Raw genomic sequence first — 10,370 nt, forward strand, 5'->3', positions numbered from 1 at the left:
CCGATTGTGTGTGATTCCAACCTAACTTGACTTCGCATGCGCGGTCCATGAAGCGCACCGGCCCAGGGGTGACACTGGCTCGACGCGAGAGGGACCGCTCAGATTTCCCCAAGTCAATCCCCTTTCCTCCTTATCAGGGTGTCGCTGCTGCCTCACTCCTCGCCAGATCCGGCCTGAGACTCGTTGGATATAGCCTTGAGAGGCGGTGGTGCATGGCGTAGCTCGACCGAGCCACCGCCAGCGGCTACTCCGCGCACCCTCCTCGCCATATATGGCCATGGGAGGCGGTGGCGGTAGCTCGAAGGTGGTGGTGGTGGCTGAAGTTCGACGGCGGCAAACTCATGTTGCTCGTGTCTCTGGCGAGGTCCGACGACGACGTGAAGTTGATTGGGAGCACATGCGATGAATAATGCCATGTGCGGCCGAAGATCGAAACCGGTGAGACCATGACTTTTGTGATTGGATTTTTGCTCGATTTTTTTCCTCGTTTGATGCTCTTCAATTCTTGTATTTGGGATCTAATTTGAGGAAATTTGTAACCAAATTTTGTATGTTGTATATGCAAGTTCTTTTGGTTTAACACGAATTTGTTTAAGTTTAGTCCTATATATATGTAAAATCCCGACCAGAACTGATTTGACGTGGACTTGGGATGATTTTTGTGTGTTATTTGATACGGACTCGGGATGATTTTTATGGAGTGGACTCGGGATGTCGCGATCGGAAAAATTTAGGTGACTTTAAACGGAAATTTTCACCGGATTCCTTGCGTATTTTTTTTATTAGGTATAGATATTGTATTTGGGTTCTAATTTGAGGAAATTTTGTAACTTATTTTTGTATGTTGTATAAGCAAGTTCTCTTTGTGTAACACCAACTGGTTTAAATTTAGTCTCATATATATGTAAAATCCTGATCAGAACCAATTTGATGTAAACTCGGGATGATTTTTGTGTGTTATTTGATAGGGCACTGAGTTAGAGAATTTGTTTCCGTGGTGTAACATTGTATTGCCCGTGTGTTTTTTTAGTGGCTGCCTATTCAGATGCTCCCTATTTTTATTTTGATACATGCGTTGACTAACACTGTAAGAAAATAAGAAAAAGAAAATTCTAACAAAAAAAGTGAAAAAAATGGTTCATCAGGATTAGTAGCACTATTTGCATTAGGTGGTTCCAAACTTCCAATTGGTCCAAGAAATAAATAACACGTCCACCCAGGTTCGACAGGTCTCGACCCTATGCGTGCACTCTGTTCATGCACAGTTTTTCTTGGAATAAGTTCACCGAAGGTCCCTCAACTTAACATCGAGATTTTTTGAGGTCTCTTAACCACAAAACCAGAAATGTGTAAGTGAGAAGGAAATCAGAAGGGCCCACTTGTCAGCATCATCCTCTTCCTTTCTATTTTCTTCTCCTCTTTTCCCTTTTCTTGCCGCAGAGGGGAGAGCTGCAGCAGTCGCCACGGTGGCGAGCGGCGGCGGCGAAGAGCGGAGTCGGCGGCGGGCGAGCATGTAAGTGAGAAGGAAATAGGAAGGGCCCACTTGTCAGCATCATCCTCTTCCTTTCTATTTTCTTCTCCTCTTCTTCGCTTTTCCCTTTTCTTGCCGCAGAGGGGAGAGCTACAGCAGTCGCCGCGGCGGCGAGCGGCCGGAGCGGCGGCAGCTGAGAGCGGAGTCGGCGGCAGGCGAGCGTGTAAGTGAGAAGGAAATAGGAAGTGCCCACTTGTCAACATCATCCTCTTCCTTTCTATTTTCTTCTCTTCTTCTTCTTTTTTCCCTTTTCTTGCCGCAAACGGTAAATATCTTCAATTTTTATAATAGTAGAGAAGTAGAGATAGAGAAAAGGCATTTAAAGAGGCTATTGAATATACTCATTACCCAATGGGAGCAGGACGAGGAGAGAGAATCCGAATCTGTGAACATTCAGGCTGTGTTCTTTGCTTCAAGTTCCCAACCCCTCTACCTCGTTTTCCACGTGCACGCTTTTCAAACTGCTAAACGGTGTGTTTTTTTTACAAAAAGTTTATATACGAAAGTTGCTTAAAAAACAAATTAATCCTTTTTAAAAAAAACTAGCTAATACTTAATTAATCATGCAATAATACGTGATGGGACCCCTCCTCCCGAACACAGCCCTTAGAGGGCCGAACAGTTTGGATGGATAGAAGTGCCCCTCTTCCTTTTGAAAGAGGCAGGCGATTCAGATTCTGCTTTCTTGTGGCCTGACTTTTTATCATCAATCAATTTTAAAAAAATTCAATATATACCCCTGAAAATTTACTCAATCCCTTCAATACCCCTGGCTTTGACCTCATCCCTTATATATACTTGAGTTTTCGTTTTTATCTCCTCTATATACCCATCTCCGTTAGTTGACCGTTAAATATTTTAATATAACTATATTACCCATCCTATACATATGTGGTACCTACCCAATAAATTTTCGTATGAAAAAATTAACTTATACAAAATACAAGCAATATAATCATTTAATGCCCAACTAAAAAAATAAAACTTATTATTTTTTATTTTTTAAAAATTATGATTAAATCCATACATTAGTTTCACCATAAAATTAAGAGCAAAAACTAAATGTTATTTAGGTTTAATTTTTTGGAAAGATATACGAAATTCATCAAATTTGATCTAAAATTTATTTAAAAATTTTAAATTTGTTTTCTAATTTGTGATAAACTAATTACATCCCCTTTGTTTTTTTTCACAACGAATCTTTTTTCACTAAATATTTGTTGAAAAGTAATTTTCAAATTTTATGCAGAACTTTTTTTATAATAAATCTTTTTTATTTTAATGAAATAGTGTTTTATTTTTAAAAATTCATAACAAATATTTAGTAATTTATTCCTTATTGGTTTTCACAACTCAAATAATTTACACATAAAACATTTCTAGCTTTTAACAATATACCAAGGACAATAAAGTAATTTCTACAATAACTAACGGTCAAACTAATGATCAACTAACGGAATAGGTATGTAAGAGATCCAAATAAAAACTCAGGGGTATATATAAGAGATCAAACTATAAGGAATTGGGTGAAATTACAGGGGCATGTAGGGAATTGGCCCAACTTTGAGAACATCAACTTTCCTTATGGTCTGGAAGCGCGGAAGCCGATAGCTGTGGGCCGTGGAGGTGGTCTAGAACTCAGGATGTATCAGATCGTTGTCTGTCCTAGGCTACTACAGAGTATATTTTAGAGTAAAGTGTACGGGCGGTCCTTAAACTTATAAGACTTGGATATGTCATCTAGGTCTCTAAACTCTCAAAATGCATATCCAAATCCCAAATCCCAAAACTTTTCATAGTGTGTCATTTAGGTCCCAAATCACCACAACTACTTCAGAATCCTATGTGACATTGATGTGGCATGCCACACGAACATGACATAGCATTATTTTGACTGACAAATGAAACCCATTTAATTTTTTCCTTTTCCTTTTTTTCTCTTTTCCCCCTTTCTCCACCTTTCACTGTGACCCGTGCAGGAAAAAAAAGGAAAAAAAAGAAGAATGAGAGGAAAACAAAAAAGAAGAAAAAAAAGAAGAAGAAAAGGACACGTCAAGTCCATGTGGCATTGCCACATCAGTGTCACATATGATCCTAAAGAGGATATGTCAATTTAGGACCTAGATGATACACTTTGACAAATTCTGGAATCTGAATATGCATTTTAAGAGTTTAGGGACCTATATGTCATAATCCTACAAGTTTAAGGACCGCCAATACACTTTACTCATATAAATATATATACACATGATTGGTGTTCTATGAAGCACATACCAATATACCATACACGCACAAACCTATAAACACACGATACCAAAAATTCTTATAATCGCCCCGTGTTGGAATTGCTTGTGATCAATCAGAACATCTTGGGCTTGGACGGTGCGAGCATGGCGAGGTGAAGAAAGCCGCACCCAAGCAGCAGAAGCAGGAAGGACAGGAAGACCGCCACCGGTTCAGTGACCAAGCCAGACCACAATGCCAACACTGATAAGACCATCAGGGCGTAGCCGCTCCAGGCCAGACTGCCCTCATCCGGAATGGCGTTCTCCTCCTCCATCTCTGCATTATTCACCATTCCATCCCTGCACGTTGCAAGAGTAATGTAAGTTTTGTATGGTTACACCCACAACCCAATTTGTGAATGGTGTGTGAAACTGTTTACTCGCATGGGATCCCATATGGCATGAACATGACACTGAGGGTTTCAGGGCAGCACACACGAGTTATGTAAGAATAAAACCAATTATATGTGAATTAGGAAAATATATCAGATCCCGTGGTCTAGATTTTCAACAAGTCATGGTTGATCCATTCCCTGCTTTTATAGGATGGTTTGCAACAAAAGAATTAGTGGTATGTGTCTTAACGTCCTGTGCTTGCTGGCGCTGCTACACCTTGGCTGTTGTTGCCACCGTGCTGATGATAATATACAGGAAAAGCGATTTGAAAACCGTAGAGCCTGAGGCAGCCGATGAACCAGGTCATCAACGCAAGAAGCAGCAGAGGCCACGGCACATGTACCACCTGCCAAGGCAAAACCATCATCGGGGCTGCACCGAACAGCATGAGACTGAACCCTGACCAATTAAACTGATGGGCACCATTGGCTGGCACCCCGCGGTTATGGTCAGGGCCTGCATTCACCCTGTTGAGATCAACAAGCTGGCCACCACGGAGGTGGTGCACGTTGTGCATCAGCATCTGCATGTACAAAAACAACCAAACATGGTGAGTGACCATGTGAAATCACCACTATACATGGAAATTGATATGAGCAGAGCTTGTAGACGGAGCAAACAACCACCACATTTGTTCTGCTTTTACTCGATGTCTTGGAATTATTCCAGGCATGAATGATCCTTGTAGAAAAAAAAGAAAAGCAAACCACCACATACATATAGGTCGATTGTGTTAGGATGCCACTTAGACTGCTAGATTTCAGTGTTCAATTTATGGCTGAAACCAGCGATATAAAAGTGTTGAATAGTATAGGGAGAGGAATACAACTGCGAATATTAGACCATAGGCCCAGAACCGTGAGAAGATAATAATCTAGCTGTTGTGAACTTGTGATAAATCGAGTAAACACATACTCCCTCCGTTTCAAAATGTTTGACACCGTTGACTTTTTAGCACATGTTTGACCATTCGTCTTATTCAAAAACTTTTGTGAAATATGTAAAATTATATACCTACATAAAAATATATTTAACAATGAATCAAATGATAGGAAAAGAATTAATAACTACTTAAATTTTTTGAATAAGACGAACGGTCAAACATATACTTAAAAAGTCAACGGCGTCAAACATTTCGAAACGGAGGTAGTAGCAAATAACCACCCTGTACATATAGGCCGATTGTGTGAGGATGTACCTCAAAAGGCTCAAACTACCAGATTAGGATATGGATGAAACTGATAGTAATTAATGTAAAGAAGTGGTGAATTCAGATAGGGCAGTCCCAACCCATAGTGTCCATAAGCAGTATCTATGGTGCCATGTCAATAAGACATCACAATAGAAACTACACTCTACAACCCATGGTTTCTTAAAGTGGGTCATTAATAAATACATCATCTCTCTTCTCTACCAATCATATTTATTCTTCATCTATTATGAAGACACTATTATCTCCCAATGCAAAACTTGATAGTGTCTAGTGCATAGGTTCTCGTATTGAAACTGTGTCTTGCATGAGACCCAGGTTCTTCCTCTCTTCACTCTCTCTCTCTTAATTAATATAGTGCCACATAAGCTAAAAGTACTACATGGCAATGTAGTTAATGCCATAGACACCATCCTAGGTGGAGGGTTGGGACTACCCTAAGAATTAGCATGCAGATGGAGCAATAAATCAGGACAAATAACAAACAGGGCATATCAGAAGTAATGTACTACGAGTTCTCTTTAAACATCCATCCTGCCCAAACTCTATGTGAACCTGTGCAATAATAATCTAGTCTGAACTCACCACTGTGGCACGCAAGGCAGTAGATAGCAACAGTATTATAGCAAAATCGCAGCCATCAGTCGGCCAAATCGCGTACTTATCTACTAGAACGGAGCCCATAACACCAAAAGGGGGAGTCTAGTTACTGCAGAATCGGACAGATAGTACATCAACTGATCTACATGACCTTCGATATGAGATCGTATATAAATATCTGCATAAATTTCTGAATACCACAGGCTTATGATAACACAAATCACCAGGTTTTAAAGGTTAAATAAACATCAGATTTGAGGTAATATAAGCATTAGATTTGAGCAATATGTTACTTCACGAAACTCGTTTCGGGTAAGATCTGACCAGTGGGCCATTCCTGTCAGTCCCACATCCCCATTCATCTTTCCTCCCCCTTCCTTCTCCTGATCCCCTTGCAAATATCAGACAACGCGATCAATGGATCATCGCTCGAGAAGAGAGGCGCCGAAAGGGAATCGTCTCGAGCTCTAAGGTTTATTTAAATAAAACCCACAGCCATCGTTTTGCGTTATTCATCATGCCCCCAAAATTCGTGGTCTAATTTTTTTTTTTGTTTTCCGACCATACATATCATCTAAATCCGCTTCCCGAATCGAAGCTCTGACATACGTAACAACACACAAATCCCAAACAGATTGAACAGCACGGAGAAATGGATCGAAGGGGTTGCTCCGCTGGCGTACCTTGACGAGGACCGTGCGTGGGGTGAGCCTCGCGGAGATCGAATCGAATCGGTCGCGCGGTGAACGAGGGGCTCACCGTCACCGGAGAGACGACGAGGCGGGGGAGGGGCGGCGGCGCGGCGGGGGAGGTCTCCGCGATGGGCGGCGGCGAGAGGGGGGAGGGGGAGGAGTGGGAGATGCCACTGTGTCGGCTCGCGGAGAAAAGGGAAGAGGAGTTTCCTTCTCTCGTAAGCCTCCCCTGTTTAGAGCGATCTCAACCGTCCACCTCGCGATCTGACGGCATGTGCGGCCAGCAACAGCCTTGACACTTTTGGTTTGGGGTTTTGTCATGAGATGGGGGGTTTTAGGGGGTTTTAGATTTGCATTCAAGTGGATGAAAGTTGAATTTGAGCTTTTTTTTAAAAAAAAAGTAAATTTCAATTGAGTTGTTTTTTTTCTATCTACTAGGTAAAAATCTCTTAGCTAGTTAACGTCAGAATAGCGGAGTTGAGTAAGATATAGATGAGTGGCATGACAAGTGATAGCCGTTCATGATCTTTATCCGTTGCTAAAACTTACTTCCTCCGTCCCAAAAAAACTTAACCTAGGAGGAACCCCTCCTAAGACAACGAATCTGGACAAACAAGAGGGAGTGGATAACAAATAATCCCACTGAAGACTGGCTTTTCCGACCTTCCACCAAATCCTAGGCAATCTCAGATCGTATGGATTTTGAATTACTATTCGTCGTCTCGCAATAATAACATGTGAGACTTCTAGCAATAGTGTGAATTGAGCTCTAATCGTAAATCTTTTTTCTTCCACAAATACGTAAAAGAATTGCACGTCGGTATATTAGAAGAAATAGAGTTTTAAGTTACGCAACACAACCGATCAGACTGGTCATTGCCGGTTACCAGGAAAGGACTTCGAACGAAAAAACAAACGCTGAAAGATGTTAGCTCTAATCATAAATCATCGAGTCCTACCTGTAGTGAGAGTAATAACAAAAGCAATACGAGGAAAAAAGGAAAAAAAAAACCTTTACATAATCGTAATAAGTCTATGAATTGCTTGGCAGGGAAGACGGTGAGAGCAGCAGCCAAGAGCAGAGTAGACAGATGATGGAGATTAAACAACGAGCGCTAGAGGCAGGAGTCGGTAAGCCCATGGCACGCGCTGTCCCTGTAAATCCATCGCCGACTCCACCATCTCGGCCGCAACATCCAACTCCAACTCATCATCGCCCCGAGCTTAATTAAGCTTCGCTGCTGCAGCTGCGTCATCTGGTAGAGATCCATATATGTGCGTATTTATACACAAGTTCTCGTCTAAACTTATATAATATGGTGTAATGGTGACCATGGGATTTCGGGCCTGTTCACTTTGATGACAAAAAAAAAAAACCTTACCAAATTTTGACAATGTCAAAATTTTGGCAACTATGCCAAAATTTTGGTAGGATTTCTTATATAGTTACCAAAATTTGGTAGCAAAATAAATATAACCACTTTTTTGACAACTTCACCAAAATTTGGTAAGATTGAAAATGCATCAAAGTGAACGGGCCCTTCATACAAGAGGAAACTGAGCATCTTGGGTCGTTTTCGTGTATGTGTGTTTAACTGGCAATGAAAAGGTCACTAACTAGGCTTGTTTGAAAACGATTGCCACTAATAAGTAAATTAAACCCATATAGGATTATGAAAAATTAAGGAAGCTACTCCTGGCTGAGTCATTGCCATCGTGTTTGCTCTAAACTGTGGATCCACGAGAAAAATACAAGTTCCACTCAACAATCCATAGCTAAATTGGCTTAATCCATGAGTTTTCAATTATATGTCTGTATAGTTACATTAGTCGTCTCGCTTGGGGCAAAAGAAAGAAGCTTCGAGTAATGGCACAGCCACTGAAATCTGAGGTTGTGGACATCAGTGAAGATCTGTTCTAATAATACAAATGCTAGTGATGGTACCAATAAGCCAGTCAAATTTTAGGCCTGTTACCTGTAACTTACTTCAGGTGATTGTGATCAGAGAGGGCGGTTGGGCCAAACAGCTAGTAATGGTACCAAACGAGTTTGGCAATGATAGCACCAATATGTCACTGAAATTCTAGAACCTCTTGTGCCTTGAGCAAAGTCTAATGGCACAAGCATACCGTTTTCTGGAAATAAAGAACACATATCCAGAATAAGCAGGATTGATTTTTCTGAAAAACAGGGACAAGTATCAAGAACAAGCAGGATGCTAACTAGAGTTGTTCTTAACATATATCGTGTCACGACGATGACTGAAACCCAAATGGGAACTTGAAACTAACACCATCACAAACTTCATTTGCGCAAAGCCACCGCCCACCAGGCGTAGCAAAACATCTGAACCTACCGGCCACACGGAGGCGGAGCACCAGGTGCAAGGTGGACTCCTTCTGAATGTTGTAATCAGCCAGTGTACGTCCATCCTCGAGCTGCTTGTCTGCAAAGATGAGGCGCTGCTGGTCCGGGGGAATTCCCTCCTTGTCCTGAATCTTCGCCTTCACATTGTCGATCTTGTCCGAGGACTCGACCGCAAGAGTGATGGTCTTTCCTGTCAAGGTCTTCACAAAGATCTGCATGCCTCCCCTGAGGCGAAGGACAAGGTGGAGGGTGGACTCCTTCTGGATGTTGTAATCCGCGAGGGTGCGGCCATCCTCTAGTTGCTTGCCAGCAAAGATGAGACGTTGCTGGTCAGGTGGAATGCCCTCCTTGTCCTGAATCTTGGCCTTCACATTGTCAATTGTATCAGAGGACTCAACCTCGAGGGTGATGGTCTTGCCAGTGAGTGTCTTCACAAAGATCTGCATCTGTACATAAGAAGGCTTATGAGAAAATCAATCAAGACAGAAGCTGGAACACGGATGATCTATTTCTTGTTATAATCATGGAGTAAACAATGAAAAAACAACCAACACCAGATTCATATGAACTCCTAGATTAGAAGATTTCATGGTTTACGGAAGTAATGGGAGGACCATATACATATGAGCTCGTAGATTTCATGGTTTAAAGGAAGTAATGCAAGTTACCCAAAGATTATAGTATACAGGAGAGCTTCCAGGTAGATGTAATAGTGAATTAGGAAAATTTCTGAAGGGGTCAGATCATATATAACCTGATGAACCAGATGGATCAATGGGTACTGGAATGAATGATTTCACTTTGAAACGTACAGTATACCAACAAACCAGAGCATCCTTAGAGGAGTAATCTCCACATCGTAAAATCGAGTAGACTATATTAGCGGTCCATATTCATCATCTAAGCGAACCTGTTTCCATGATTTCATCAATCTACCAACAGTATTTTGAGAGAAATCCCCAAACATCCATACGTAGCAAACACTAGCAACTAAATCGAACTAGATGCACCCAGCGGAAACAAATTTAATTAGATGGGGATCATCGGAACAGATCTATCGCTAGTCATCTAACCGGAGCAAAATCGAACAGAAACCAAGGGTATAGGGTAATAGGGATCAAGCGGCTGATGCATACATACCTTGACGAAGATCGCGAGCGCCGAGCGGCCGCCTTGCTTCAGATCGCAACGATTTCTCGATTTATGTCGGGGGGATTTGGATTCTTTGGATTGGGGCTACTTAAATGCGGGGAAGAAGAAGAAGAACATGGGCCGTCTCGGTTGCGTC

General features: G+C 41.6%; 1 protein-coding gene and 1 long non-coding RNA gene across 2 annotated transcripts; both read right to left on the minus strand.

Moving 5' to 3' along the window:
• Positions 1–4,282: 4,282 nt before the first annotated feature.
• On the minus strand, positions 4,283–6,935 carry LOC107281402 (uncharacterized). The gene is made up of 2 exons (XR_001546736.3): positions 6,706–6,935; positions 4,283–4,735 (listed from the first exon to the last, which is right to left on the minus strand). It is a non-coding gene; the product is annotated as an uncharacterized lncRNA (long non-coding RNA).
• A 1,806-nt stretch (positions 6,936–8,741) lies between these two features.
• Positions 8,742–10,290, minus strand: LOC4341814 (polyubiquitin). The gene is made up of 2 exons (XM_026026381.2): positions 10,223–10,290; positions 8,742–9,528 (listed from the first exon to the last, which is right to left on the minus strand). The coding sequence occupies exon 2, from the start codon at positions 9,526–9,528 to the stop codon at positions 8,965–8,967; it is 564 nt and encodes a 187-aa protein (XP_025882166.1). The 5' UTR covers positions 10,223–10,290; the 3' UTR covers positions 8,742–8,964.
• Positions 10,291–10,370: the final 80 nt, after the last annotated feature.

Source organism: Oryza sativa, chromosome 6, assembly GCF_034140825.1.
Source record: "Oryza sativa Japonica Group chromosome 6, ASM3414082v1".
NCBI classification, from domain to species: domain Eukaryota; kingdom Viridiplantae; phylum Streptophyta; class Magnoliopsida; order Poales; family Poaceae; genus Oryza; species Oryza sativa.

What these genes read in the sequence shown, in the direction of transcription:
- LOC4341814 (XM_026026381.2), bottom strand. Translation starts at nt 9,528, where the DNA reads ATGCAGATCTTTGTGAAGACACTCACTGGCAAGACCATCACCCTCGAG.